This window comes from Sapajus apella, unplaced genomic scaffold, assembly GCF_009761245.1.
Source record: "Sapajus apella isolate SASKATOON/1434 unplaced genomic scaffold, GSC_monkey_1.0 scaffold108, whole genome shotgun sequence".
In the NCBI taxonomy this organism is placed as follows: domain Eukaryota; kingdom Metazoa; phylum Chordata; class Mammalia; order Primates; family Cebidae; genus Sapajus; species Sapajus apella.
Genome location: NW_022437048.1, coordinates 5,668,341 through 5,683,415, shown reverse-complemented (window position 1 = coordinate 5,683,415; position 15,075 = coordinate 5,668,341). Strand labels below are relative to the sequence as shown.

Genomic DNA, 15,075 nt, shown 5'->3' with positions numbered 1-15,075 from the left:
ACCTACTTCAAAATTCTACTGTAGACTAACCCTGCCTTTCCCCAAAATTCATCTGTAAAACATCAATTTCTTTTCTTCTCTTTTCTTTTATATATATATATATATATATATAGTACTTTAGGATCTGGGGTACATGTGCGGAACATGCAGGATTGTTGCATAGGTACATACATGGCAATGTGGCTTGTAGCCTCCATCCCCTCATCACCTATATCTGGCATTTCTCCCCATTTTATCCCTCCCCAACCTCCCTACCTGCTGCTGTCCCTCTCCTATTCCCTCCCAACAGATCCCAGTGTGTGATGCTCCCCTCCCTGTGTCCATGTGTTCTCATTGTTCAACACCCACCTATGAGTGAGAACATGCGGTGTTTGATTTTCTGTTCTTATGTCAGTTTGCTGAGAATGATGGTTTCCAGGTTCATCCATGTCCCTACGAAGGACACAAACTCATCGCTTTTCATGGCTGCATAGTATTCCATGGTGTATATGTGCCACATTTTCCTTGCCCAGTCTATCACCAATGGGCATTTGGGTTGGTTCCAGGTCTTTGTATTGTAAACAGTGCCACAATGAACATACGTGTGCATCTTTATAGTAGAATGATTTATAATCCTTTGGATATATACTCAATGGGATTGCTGGATCAAATGGAGCCTCCATTTCTAGGTCCTTGAGGAATCACCACACTGTCTTCCACAATGGTTGAATCAATTTACACTCCCACCAACAGTGTAAAAGTGTTCCTATTTCTCCACATCCTCTCCAGCAGCTGTTGTCTCCAGATGTTTTAATGATTGCCATTCTACCTGGCATGAGATGGTATCTCAATGTGGTTTTGATTTGCATTTCCCTAATGACCAGTGATGGTGAGCATTTTTTCATATGTTTGTTGGCCTCATAAACGTCTTCTATTGAAAAGTGTCTGTTTATGTCCTTTGCCCACTTTTGAATGGGTTTGTTTTTTTCTTGTAAATCTATTTTAGTTCTTTGTAGATTCTGGATATTAGCCCTTTGTCAGATAGGTAGATTGCAAAATTGTTTTCCCATTCTGTTGGTTGCCAGTTCACTCTAATGATTGTTCCTTTTGTTGTACAGAAGCTCTGGAGTTTAATTAGATCCCATTTGCCTATTTTGGCTTTTGTTACCAATGCTTTTGGTGTTTTAGTCATGAAGTCCTTGCCTATGCCTATGTCCTGAATGGTTTTGCCCAGGTTTTCTTCTAGCGTTTTTATGGTGTTAGGACTTATGTTTAAGTCTTTAATCCATCTGGAGTTAATTTTAGTGTAAGGTGTCAGAAAGGGGTCCAGTTTCTGCTTTCTGCACGTGGCTAGCCAGTTTTCCCAACACCATTTATTAAACAGGGAATGCTTTCCCCATTGCTTGTTTTTGTCAGGTTTGTCAGAGATCAGACAGTTGCAGATGTGTGGCGTTGCCTCCGAGGCCTCTGTTCTGTTCCATTTGTCTATATCTCTGTTTTGGTACCAGTACCATGCTGTTTTGATTACTGTAGCCTTGTAGCATAGTTTGAAGTCAGGTAGTGTGATGCCTCCAGCTTTGTTCTTTTTGCTTAGAATTGTCTTGGCTATGCGGTCTCTCTTTTGGTTCCATATGAAATTTAAGGTGTTTTTTTCCAGTTCTGTGAAGAGGGTCATAGGTAGCTTAATGGGGATAGCACTGAATCTATAAATTACTTCAGGCAGTATGGCCATTTTCAACATATTGATTCTTCCTAACCATGAGAATTGAATGTTTTTCTATTTGTATCCTCTCTTATTTCGTAAAACATCAATTTCTTAAGAAAATGGGGTCTAAATGGGAAGAAAGTCCCTTTAAGATTTAGTCCTGTATTTTGTAAGGATTGGGGTACACTGAATTAGGCCCTATGTCTAAAGTTGGTTATGCCTGGCAAATAGAAGGTGTATGAAAAAATATTTATGGTTATTCAAAACCATGTATCCTCCAAGTCTATGGAATATCTGGCTAGTGATTCCTCTTTGCATATGTGATTTACATTTTATATATTCAACTATTATTCCCAGAATTCCTTATACCAACAGAAAAGATAAATGACAAAAGATAAATAATAAAAGGCTTGAAAGGTAAAACTCAGTTATTGAATAGTCCTTTTGGTTTTTCTTGTTTGCTTGTTTTTAAACAAAATGTGAAGAGACACTGAAGGAATTTAACTTGCTATTAGAGTGTCTAAAACTTTAATTATTTAACTTTTTAAAAACTTTTAGATTCCTGGGCAAGACAGCTAAATAGGAACAGCTCCTGTCTGCAGCTCCCAGCAAGACCAATGCAGAAGGCGGGTGATTTCTGCATTTCCAACTGAGGTACCTGACTCTTCTCACTGGGACTGGTTAGACAGTGGTGCAGCCCATGGAGGGTGAACAGAAGCAGAGTGTGGCGTTGTCTCACCTGGGAAGTGCAAGGGGTGCGGGAACTCCCTCCCCTAGCCAAGAGAAGTAGTAAGGAATTGTGCCTATCTCACACACAAAGACAAACATTGGCTCAAAATAAAGGGATAGAGGAAGCAAGCAAATAGAAAGCAAAAAAAAGCAGGGGTTACAATCCTAGTCTCTGATAAAACAGACTTTAAACCAACAAAGATCAAAAAAGACAAAGAAGGGCATAACATAATGGTAATAGGATCAACACAACAAGAAGAATGAATTATCCTAAATATATATGCACCCAATACAGGAGCACACAGATTCATAAAGTAAGTTCTCAGAGACCTACAAAGAGACATAGACTCCCACACAGTAACAGTGGGAGACTTTAACACCCTATTGTCAATATTAGTCAGATCAACCGAACAGAAAATTAACAAAGACATTTAGGACTTGAACTCAGCTCTGGACCAAGAAGACCTAGTGGACATCTACAGAATTCTCCACCCCAAATCAACAGAATATACACTCTTCTCAGCAACACATAGCACTTATTCTAAAACTGACCACAAAATTGGAAGTAAAACACTCCTCAGCAAATGCAAAAGAACGGAAATCGTAACAGTCTCTCAGATTACAGTGCAATCAAATTAGAACTCAGGATTAAGAAACTCACTCAAAACCACACAACTACATGGAAACTGAACAACCTGCTCCCAAATCACTACTGGGTAAGTACCAAAATTACGGCAGAAATAAAAAAAGTTCTTTGAAAGCAATGAGAACAAAGACAGAACTTACCATAATCTCTAGGAAATAGCTAAAGCAGTTTTTAGAGGGCATTTTACAGCACTAAATGTCCACAGGAGAAAGTGGGAAAGATCTAAAATCGACACCCTGACATCACATTAAAAGAACTAGAAAAGCAAGAGCAAACAAATTCAAAAGCTAGCAGAAGGCAAAAAAATAAGTAAGATCAGAGCAGAACTGAAGGAGATAAAGACATGAAAAACCCTTTAAAAAAATCAGTGAATCCAGGAGCTGGTTTTTTGAAAAGATTAACAAAATGGGTAGACCACTAGCCAGACTAATAAAGAAGAGAGAATCAAATAGACACAAGAAAAAATGATTAAGGATCACCACTGAGCCAACAGATACACAAACTACCATCAGAGAATACTATAAATACCTCTATGCAAATAAACTAGAAAATCTAGATGAAATGGATAAATTAATTCCTGGACACATATACCCTACAAGACTAAACCGGAAAGAAGTTGAATCCCTGAATAGATCAAAAACAAGTTCTGAAATTGAGGCAGTAATAGCCTACCAACCAAAAAAAGCCCAGGACCAGAAGGATTCACAGCTGAATTCTACCAGAGGTACAAAGAGGAGCTGCTACCACTCCTTCTGAAACTATTCCAAACAATAGAAAAAAAGGGAATCCTCCCTAACTCATTTTATAAGGCCAGCGTCATCCTGATACCAAAACCTAGCAGACACAACTAAAAAAGAAAATTTCAGGCCAATATTGCTGATGAATATCGATGTGAAAATCCTCAATAAAATACTGGTAAACCGAATCCAGCAGCACGTGAAAAAGCTTATCCACCACGATCAACTGGGCTTCATCCCTGGGATGCAAGACTGGCTCAACATACGCAAATCGATAAACGTAATCCATCACATAAACAGAACCAATGATAAAAACCACATGATTATCTCAATAGAGGCAGAAAAGGCCTTCGATAAAATTTAACACCGCTTCATGCTAAAATCATTCAATAATCTAGGTATTGATGGAACGTATCTCAAAATAATAAGAGCTATTCATGAAAAACCCACAGCCAATATCATACTGAATGGGCAAAGGCTGGAAGCATTCCCTTTGAAAACTAGCACAAGACAAGGGTGCCCTCTCTCACCACTCCTATTCAACAAAGTATTAGAAGTTCTGGCCCAGGCAATTAGGCAGGGGAAAGAAATAAAGGATATTCAAATAGGAAGAGAGGATGTCAAATCATCCCTATTTGCAGATAACATGTTCGTATATTTAGAAAACCCATCCTCTCAGTCCAAAAGCTCCTTGTGCTGATAAGCAACTTCTGTAAAGCCTCAGGATACAAAATCAATGTGCAAAAATCACAAGCATTCCTATACACCAATAATAGACAGAGATCCAAATCATGAGTGAACTCCCATTCACAATTGCTACAAAGAGAATACAATACCTAGGAATATAACTTCCAAGGGATGTGAAGGACCTCTTCAAGGAGAACTATAAACCACTGCTCAAGGAAATAAGAGAGGACATAAACAGACATAAGAACATTCCATGCTCATGGAAAGGAAGAATCAATACCATAAAAATGACCATACTGCCCAAAGTAATTTATAGATTCAATGCTATTCCCCATCAAACTACCATTGACTCTCTTCACAGAATTAGAAAAAACTACGTTAAATTTCATGTGGAAGCAAAATAGAGTCCGTATAGCCAAGACAATCCTAAGCAAAAAGAACAAAGCCAGAGGCATCACACTACCTGACTTCAAACTATACTACAAGGCTAAAGTAACCAAAACAGCATGGTACTGGTACCTAAACAGATATATAGACCAATGGAACAGAGCAGAAGCCTAAGAAGTAACACCACACATCTACAAGCATCTGATCTTTGACAAACCTGACAAAAACAAGCAATGGGGAAAGAATTCCCTATTTAATAAATGCTGTTGGGAAAACTGACTAGCCATATGCAGAAAACTGAAACTCCTTACACCTTATACAAAAATTAACTCAAGACAGATTGAAGATTTAAATGTAAGACCTAAAACCATAAAAATTCTAGAAGAAAACCTAGGCAATACCATTTAGGACACAGGCATGGGCAAAGACCTCATGACTAAAACTCCAAAAGCAACGGCAACAAAAGCCAAAATTGACAAATGGGATCTAATTAAACTAAAGAGTTCTGCATAGCAAAAGAAACTACCATCAGAGTGAACAGGCAACCTATAGAATGGGAGAAAATTTTTGCAATCTAACCATCTGACAAAGGGCTAATATCTAGAATCTACAAGGAATTTAAACAACTTTACAAGAAAAAAACAATCCCATCAAAAAGTGGCCAAAAGATATGAACAGTCACTTTGCAAAATAAGACATTTATGTGGCCAAGAAACATATGGAAAAAACTCATCATCACTGGTCATTAGAGAAATGCAGATCAAAACCACAATGAGATATTATCTCATGCCAATTAGAACGGTGATCAATAAAAATTCAGGAAACAACAGGTGCTGGAGAGGATGTGGGGAAATAGGAGAGCTTTTACACTGTTGGTGGGAGTGTAAATTAGTTCAACCATTAGAAAGACAGTGTGGTGATTCCTCAAGGATCTAAAACTAGAAATACCATTTGACCCAGCAATCCCATTATTGGGTATCTACCCAAAGGATTATAAATCATTCTACTATAAAGACACATGCACACGTATGTTTATTGCAGCACTGCTCATAATAACAAAGACCTGGAACCAACCCAAACGCCCATCGAAGATAGACTAGATAAAGAAAATGTAACACATATACACCATCAAATACTATGCAGCTATAAAAAATGAGTTCATGTCCTTTGCAGGGACGTGTATGAAGCTGGAAACCATCATTCTCAGCAAACTAACACAGGAACAGAAAACCAAACACTGCATGTTCTCACTCATAAGTGGGAGTTGAACAATGAGAACATATGGGCACAAGTAGGGAAACATCACACACTAGGGCCTGTCCAGGGGTGAGAAGCAAGGGGAGAGATAGCATTAGGAGGAATACCTAATGTAGATGATGTGTTGATGGGTGCAGCAAACCACCATGGCACATGTATACCTCTGTAACAAACCTGCATGTGCTGCATATGTATCCCAAAATTTAAAGTATAATTTAAAAAACAAAATTTTTATGAAAAAAAATTTATACTTTATTTAAAGTGCATAAATCTTGAATGCTAGCTCAATAAATTTTGTTTTCTTTCATTTTTTCTTTTGAGACAGTCTCATTCTACCACCCAGGCTGGGAACACAGTGGCACCATCTCAGCTCACTGCAACCTCCACTGCCTGGGTTCAAGCTATTCTCCTATGTCAGTCTTACGAGTAGGTGGGATTCAGGTGTCCACCACCATGTCCAGCTAATTTTTGTATTTTTATTAGAGATGGGGTTTCACAATGTTGGCAAGGCTGGTCTTGAACTCCTGACCTTGAGTGATCTGCCTGCCTCAGCCTCCCAAAATGCTGGGATTATAAGCATGAGCCACCACCCCCAGCCTCAATGAATGTTTATACATACAGCTCCCCTCAGTATCCTCAAGAATTGATTCCAGGATCCACACAGATACCAACATCCACAGATGCTCAAGTCCTTTATGTAAAATGGTGTAGTAACTGCATATAACCTATGCACATCCTCCCCAATAGTATAAATCATCTCTAGATTGCTTATAATACTTAATTCAATGTAAATGCTACATAAACAGTAAGCTGTATTATTTTTTACTTTTGTATTATTATTTTTTTCTAAATATTTTCTATTCATGATTGGCTGAATCCCCAGATCCAAAACCCATGGATATGGAGAGCCAACTGTATATTCATCCATGTAACTACCGCCTAGACGAAGATATAGACCTAAAGCTAGATTTGAAAGTTTTATTGAAAAAGAAGAAAAAAAAAGCCAAGAGATTAAGTACTACTGCTCCTCTAAACCAAAAGGATTTTATCTACTTAAATTTTATTTTCATACCTCAAATTCATCTTGAGTACTATGGACACTGCACCATTTAGCAACAGGTTCAGGAACCACTTCCCAATCTTCACACACTTTTTTCAGGATATTTACAAATGTTGACTTCCCTGAAGCTGTTGTAAGAAAGATAAAATGAGGAAGAAAAATTGTCAGGAAAAAAAGACATCAAATAATCATCAGCTTTTGCAAGAGTTACAATAGCAAGCAACACAAAAAACCGAAAACATTCCATTTTCTAAACTTTATATTTCTTTAAATGAAAATTAAAAGGCTCCCTGACCAATTTCATTATGCACATTTGTTTGTTATTATGTTCACTTTAATAATACATTATATTTAATAGTAGGGACAGTCTTGATCTAGAAGCAATACTCCTAATGGCCACCACACCCTTTATATCTGAAGTCACCAAATGTGGTTACATTAGACATCTCTGGTTAGCATAATGTTTTCTATCTTTCTCTCTCTGTGTGTGCACACACACAAACACACACACACACACACACACAGATGAACATATAAATAACTTCAATATACTTACAAGCAAAGCTTCCTCTTCCTTATAAATTAGATCTACAGAGAGTAAAAAGAACTTACCTTTGACTTGCAGAACTATATTCAAATCTAGGACATTAGATAGGGCAATAGAAAAGAAGAAAAAACTAGAAGAACTTTAAAGAATCACACACAGAGAAAAAGAAAGGGAAGGAGGCAGTAAATAAAAAGGTGACACAGGGAGACAGTTTAGAAGAAAAGCACAGTCAATTGTCTCCAGAATAGAGGAGAAAAACTTTTAAGGATAAACTGGATGACTATTAGATTTAGTCATGGGAAAAATACTGGCCACCAAAATTTAGTATGGAGAGTGTAAGCTTAGGGACTTTAAGGCACTTAGAAGAATGCTAAGTGAAAGTGGAAGCATATAGTTCACATTCACTGAACTAGATGGAAGAGGGAAAGGGAACATGATGTTCAGAAAGAGCACCCAAGGAACACATTTAAAAATCGGGCATCCACTCGAGTCTGAAAGCACTTAGGGCCAGAGCATTCAACTTTCTTCTGACACTGCTTACAAGAAGAAAAAGTTCATGAGTTCATACTTAAAAAGTCTGAGTAATAATGATTACATTTAGTTCAAGCAGAGTAATAATAGCTGGAGTTCCCAATTAGACTAACATCTAGTTCCTTAACTTTTGGGGGAAAAGTGGGAGCTAGAAAATAAGCTAATTGGAAATGGAGAAGGGGGCCTGAGCGGGAGCGTCGAGGCAAGGGCGCTGGCAGAGAGGAACATGGGTCGCACATGGGTCATAGCAGGTCCCACACTCCAGCCTCTCGCGGCCAGGGTTTGCTGTCTGCTTGTCCTGGACTGAGGTGCCCACGATCAAGTCATCCAAAGAGGAAAAAATCTGTTCCGGGTGAGCCCAGGCCGCCCCAGATACGCAATGGCTGAGAAGCGAACTCTCAGTGTGGCTGAGGTTGGGTTTCAGACCAAGGTACTGGATTCTCCTAGTTAAGATAAAGAGCTTTGGGTACCTGACAGTGAAAATGGTGTAATCTGCGTTAAGAATTAACAGCTTGAAGGAATGACAGATAAAGAACACACATGGACTTGTGGCACATGGAAATGTGTGCACAGAAAAAGGAAATCTATAATTCTTTAAAAGTAGGAAGGTATTCTTCCTTGCCAAAATGGGTACATTCTGTTCAGTTATCAAATTTGAAAATCTCCAAGAATTAAAGAGACTGTGTCACTGGGGGCCCATCATAGCCCTTAATGTTATAGCAATATGTTGTACAATGGCCATGACTGACTCTGGATTGTGGTAATGGCCCCTACATACAACTGGAGGAAGTCTGAATTTCATCATGTTGATACATTAGACTGTCATGATTCTTTATAATTACTTCAATGCCATGTTTGTCGGTCCGGGCTTCGTCCCTCTGGGGTGGAAACTGGAAATTTCTCAGGATACCCATATCTCCAGTATTGTAAAGTCTGCCAAGCATACAAGGCACTACATTCACATCACCGCAGAAAGTGTAACAGATGTGTGATGAAGATGGTCCATCACTGTCCTTGGATCAACAACTGTTGTGGTTACCAAAATCATGCTTTGTTCACACTGTTTCTCCTTTTAGCATCACTGGGTTGTATCCATGCTGCTTTCATGTTTGTGATGACTGTGTACACACAGCTTAATAATCATATAAGCATTTATAGCTTATTTAGATCTGGCAAATAAGGTGAAGGGGACATGAACAAAAGTGCAAGACCAATAATAAACAGCAACTAACAAAATCTCAGTGTCAGGGAGATGAAAAATGGCAAGGAACATGCTCCATCTAAACACCAATGCTGTCATACAGAAATGCAGGCCCAGTGTTAACAGATCTTCAGATTTTTCAAAAGAAGCCAAGAATCTAGGTGTTTATGGGAAATCTCAAAAAGTTTTCAAGTTAGCAACGAATTTAATTCGTTGTCCCTGTGATGCTGAAACAGACCAAACCGCAGAGGGCAAGAAGAAAAATAGCACAAATTAATAATTTGTGCATTTATAGCTTATTTGGATCTGGCAAATAAGGCGAAGGGGACATGAACAAAACACTCTGTGTCTAAAGAAAACACTCTGTAGCCCAGGCTGTAGTGCAGTGGCACAACCACAGCTCACGGCAGCCTCAAATTACAGGTCTCAAGAGATCCCCCACTTCGGCCTCCTGAGTAGCTAGGACTAAAGGTGCATGCTACCACATCTGGCCTTTTTTTTTTTTCTGTCAAGAGGCTGGAGTGCAGTGGTGCCATCTCGGCTCACTGCAACTTCTCCATCCCAGACTCAAGCGATCCTCCCACATTAGCGTCAACCTCCTGAGTAGCTGGAACTACATGCATGATCCACCACGCCTGGTCTAATTTTTTTATTTTTATTTTTCTTAGAGGACAGTTCTCACTATGTTGCCACGCTGGTCTCAAGCAATCCTCCCACCTCAGCCTCCCAAAGCACTGGAATTATAAACTTGAGCCACCGGGCACTAAAATGTTTTTTCAACCTGTGCCTGTCAATATTGTGCAACTGCAGGCTATCAGTTAGCAATTCCTTTCAGTGTAGGTAATGGGGAAATCAGTGAATAAGTTTAAGCTGGGGATAACACAAAAACATCTGCATACAAAAAGACTGCTCCAGAAGTAGTTAAGAGAAACTGGAGATGGGATGATATATTAGAAAATTATTTCAGGTGCTGAGAAGATTAAAGATGCTTTGGGGAAAGCAGATTCCTAAATATGATGTTATCTAACTGGATTTGAGAGAGAGAAACAAGATGAATGTACTGTGGTATTGCTCTGAGGAGTTATTCATTCAAATTTCCTTTTTTGTTTTGTTTTTGTGTTTTTAACACAGTCTTGTTCTGTCACCCAGGCTGGAGTGCAGTAACGTGATCATGACTCACTGTGGCCTTGACCTCTGGGCTCAAGCAATCCTCCTGCCTCAGGCTCTGGAGTAGCTGGGACCACAGGCACACACCAGCACATGAAGCAACTTTTTAATTTTTTTTTAATGAGGGCTCACTACATTGCCCAGGCTGGTCTCGAGCTCCAGGACTCAAGACATCCTCTTGCCTAAGCCTCCCAAAATCCTGGGACTACAAGTATGAGTCACCATGCCCCGTCTCAAATTTACCTTTCAGATGGCTTTGTTCAGCTACTTTCTCCAGCCTTTATATATGTTCTTCTTTATCCAGTAAGCAGCTGTGAAGGATTCCATACTAGTGAACATGCACCCTCAAATAACTTAAATTGCTAAGTATATTATATGGTCTCTACTGGTGCCTTAATTCTGGAGCAATGAAATAAGAAAGTCTTCTTTGAGAATGCATTTTTTTCTATTCATTTGAATGCTTAAAGCATCTGCTTTCCTTGCCTTTCTCAAGAAAGTACAGTGCTTTGAATGTGGTAAGAATTTTAAAGCATTTGCTGTATGCATGAGTGACCAGCACCCAACCTGGAGCTAAACAATTTTTTTTAAATCTATCAAAACAGGAAGTTTCAGGAGTAGGTTTCCTGTGGTTGGAAATACAAAAGAATCGAAAGTTGCTGTGCATCTTGCAAAATGGCAGGCATGGCCTAATCTGTCCCCCATCTGAGTTAACAGGAACATTAGTGGTCTTTGAATCATAATCCAGTGTTTACTTGGATGTGGAGTAAGGGGTGAGGAAATCCATGCTATTAAGATCATTAAAGGCCTCTTTCCTTGTACTCGAATGTTTATATGTTTCGTTAATAATATAGCTGAAAAACTGTATACAACCCAGAGGTCCACAACTAGAAAATGGATAAACAACGGTACATCCATGCAATGGAATACTATTCAGCAATAAAAAGAAACAAACCATAGACACAAGTAACATGAACGAACTTCCAAAGCATTATGCTAAATGAAAGACGCCAGACACAAAAGGCGATATAGTCTATGATTCCATTTAGATGGCATTCTGGAAAAGGCAACACTTGCAGGGATAGAAAACAAATCAGTGGTTGCCAGGGAATAGGAAGGGGGTAGAGGGCTGACTACAAAGGAGCAAGCAGGAACTTTTCGAGGTGATGGAAATGTTCTGTATCTCGATCGTGGCGACAGTTAAAGGCATAATGTTTGTCAAACCTCACCTAAAAATGATGAATTTAATGTAAGTTACGCCTCCAGATATCTGATACCCTTTTCCCCGATTCCCTTTGCGAGTTCCCAACAAAGAGGGCGCGGAAGCTCAAAGCGCGCCTCAGACTGCAGGCCTGGCGCCCAGTCTGAGCCCTGTGACCGCAGTCACCCCGCGGCGCAGGAGGCAAGGGGAGGATGCTGTGGGTGGGAAAGGAAGCCGAGGCAGCGTCCACAAGGCCAGGCTGGAGGGAAAGCCAAGGAGCTGCAGAGAAGGGAAGGCAAGCTGCAGCCCCTGCCGCGACGCCCCAGCCTTAGGTCCCACATTTCCGGAAGTTCCTTACCGATGTTCCCTTCGATGGAGATTTTCTTGATGCGCGTCCCCTGAGAGCTGGCTGAGAGAGACGGGCAGCTTCTCTTGGGCGGGGTGGCCATTCCTAGTCTTGTGTCGGCCTGGAGTAAGTCGGGCAGAGAGACCAGGGGGGCAGCCACAGATGCGCGCGCTGGGGCTCGCGGCGCCGCTGAGACAGATCCTGACTTGCCCGGTCCTCTAGTGAGCTCACCGGCCCGCCGGCGGGTGTGGAGGTTTGACTTTGGCGCGCGTAGGCAGCTGATGATGGGGGCGGGCCTGTGGCGTGGCCCCGCCCTTCCCAAGCCCGAGACCCCTGGCTGGCCGGTCGGCCCTCGCCCGCCTCCAGCGCGGGCCCCCGTGTGCGCGCTCAGCCGGCCAGGTCACGTGGAGGCCGGGGCGGGGCTGCGCGTGAGGCGGTGCGACTCTACCACTGCCGCCTGGCGCCCGAGCGGGGCGCGGAAGAGGTTCGGGAGTCGCGTAGGGAGGAAGGATGGACGCCAGAGGCCTGAGGGCGTTACCTGCAGTGGGCCATGCCAGGCTTTGGAAAACTCGCGTCTCCAGTGGGCCTGTTGGAGATGAACATCGCGTCTGGACAGAACTGGATGGACCTAAAGGTTTGAACTCATCAGGGGAGAGGCACTGTGTGATAGGAAAATCAAATGGATTTACCCTGGCTTCTCAGCCTAGAAGATGAACATCAGGCGAAGTGCTGTCCTCGGGAAACGCACTGTCCACTTACTGTGAGCCAGGCTCTCTTCTATGCGCTTTTCATTAATTAAGTCTAGTGCCAGAGATACCGTCATTAGCCCATTTACCTACAGTGGGAATACAGGCACTGAGAGGCTGCTTGTTCCAAGTGTCAGTAAGTGAAACTGGGATAGGAATTTAGGTAGTCAGATGCCTCCCACGAGAACCCTTTCCAGATCTCCCACCCCCTTTCCATTTGATTTGGATACACGACCATGCTGTGTAGAAGTTAGCACGTTGGGTAGGTGGGTTTCTGTTCAGCTGTTAATTGACTTAGCCTGCCCAACACCTGGCACATAGGTAACAAAATGAACTGTATGCCTAATTTTTGAATGCCTACTTCTGTGCCATGTACTCTGCCAGAAGACTCATGTAGCTGGGACAAATGCAGTGTAGGATTGGTTTGTCCCAGCTAGATGAGTGCATTTTTAGTCAGGGTAAAGACCTAATGAGGCAGGAGAACAGGGAATTGGGGTAACCAAGGGTTAAGGCATAAGCAAAAGAACAGCAGATGCAGCCAGTTCTAGGCAAGACTAGGAAGGATACAGGCCACACCTTCACTCCTGTGATTTCACAAGGCAGAAGTTTCAACATCAACCTCTGACTGGCCTCGGCCATGTCCATTTCAGCCTCTCATTGGTCGCAGGCCAATCCTTCATAGGGTGTAACCAAGTAGCAGACTATAAAGGGCACCTAGAGGTTTACCAAATTCTTTTAGCCTAGTAAAGCTTAAGAATTGCACTTGGGACTCTTGAGGCACTTGCTTGCTTCAATAAATTTGTGCTTTTGTTACTTTGTTTCTACGTTTTGTTCAATTCTTCGTTCAACACGCCAAGAACCTAGACAACTCAAGAGTTGAGACTTCCCATCCAGTAACACTAATAAACTGGACATTACCCACTCTGGAAGTTATCTTGTCCAAACTGTCTACAGAAACCAAAGGCCTTGCTATTCTTTTTTACATTGCAACCATCATCAGATCTGAAATGCATCTAAATGTGTAGCCAGAAGGGGGAAAATGGTGACTCCATTCTCAGAAATAAAAAGCAGAAATTAAAATGTGACTCATTAAGGATCACATTTTCAGGATGAAACAGCAAGAATCATTATTTGTAACTACCCTATATTATTCCATTATGCATTTATTTTGTATATATTACTTTTACTTACTCCCATAGTGATTAACAGCAAGATCCTAGAAATGGAAAATGCCTGAATCAGGTACAGCAAGGAAGCTGGGAGAAAGGTGCTGGTGAAACTACTACATATCACATTCCACAGCCAAGCTTGGGGGAAAACTCATGAAATGGTAAGAGTACTGACAGCTACCAAGAGGAGGAAGGCAAGGCAAGTCTCTGAGACCTTCAACAGGAAAGCAGAGCTGAAGTCCTGCATGGACGTTGTGGGAAGTAGAAAAGCTCCTCTTCAAAGTTTCCTTTCTTGTTAAAGAATAAATCATAAGTGTTAGAAATAATAGTTTGTTTTAAAGACTTTCTTCAAAGCCTTCTTGCTTTTTGGTAATAATTCTTTGTTAAGCCCTATCTTATGTAGTTGTTAGACACGTTCACAGGCACATAGTACATTCTATGTCCTTGTACTTTAACCAAGACATCTGTGCTGGGCATGCTTACAGGCATGTCCCAGCTCACAGCCTATGACCCTTTCTTATTTGGATTTCCTCTTTTACTTTTGTTCTTCATTGCCTTTACCTCTTCAAGAAAGTTTTAAGTTATTAGCTGATCGAGTTCAGTTTTAGATTGTTAAGTCTGGCTCCAACCGACAGAGATCAGATGACTCCAAATGTGTAAGGGATAAATATGTCTGCTTTCCTTTATTAGTTGTACTCTTGTGGCAAGATGGCTAACAGGGGCATCCTTTCTGCAGAAAGTAAAATTGCCTTGCTGAGAGATCCTTTGTCTCAGTGTTGATTTTTCTATGCAGCACTGAGCATGTTTCCCACAGGTGTCATAAAGAGGCTTGGGGTTGAGGAGTAGAAATCTCCAAGTGTGGTTTTCACAAAACGACCCACACAAGAAGTGGTATCTTACAAGGATGAAGAGTTTAAGCACTGAAAAATTAAAGATTTCAAACACCAGCTCTGCCAGTTTCTGGCTGTGAGAACTTGAGTTCA

The 15,075-nt window shown here is 41.1% G+C and overlaps 1 protein-coding gene across 1 annotated transcript in view; it reads right to left on the bottom strand.

Annotated features, from left to right (window-relative positions):
• The window catches only part of DCK (deoxycytidine kinase), a 33,851-nt gene extending 19,458 nt beyond the window's left edge, over positions 1-14,393 (bottom strand). Inside the window, exons 1-2 of the mRNA XM_032259356.1 lie at positions 12,190-14,393; positions 7,200-7,315 (exon numbers count right to left, since the gene is read on the bottom strand). Of these exons, the coding sequence (XP_032115247.1) occupies positions 7,200-7,315; positions 12,190-12,280 (207 nt within the window). The 5' untranslated portion in view covers positions 12,281-14,393. The remainder of the gene's footprint in view (positions 1-7,199; positions 7,316-12,189) is intronic.
• Between the last annotated feature and the right edge of the window lie 682 nt (positions 14,394-15,075).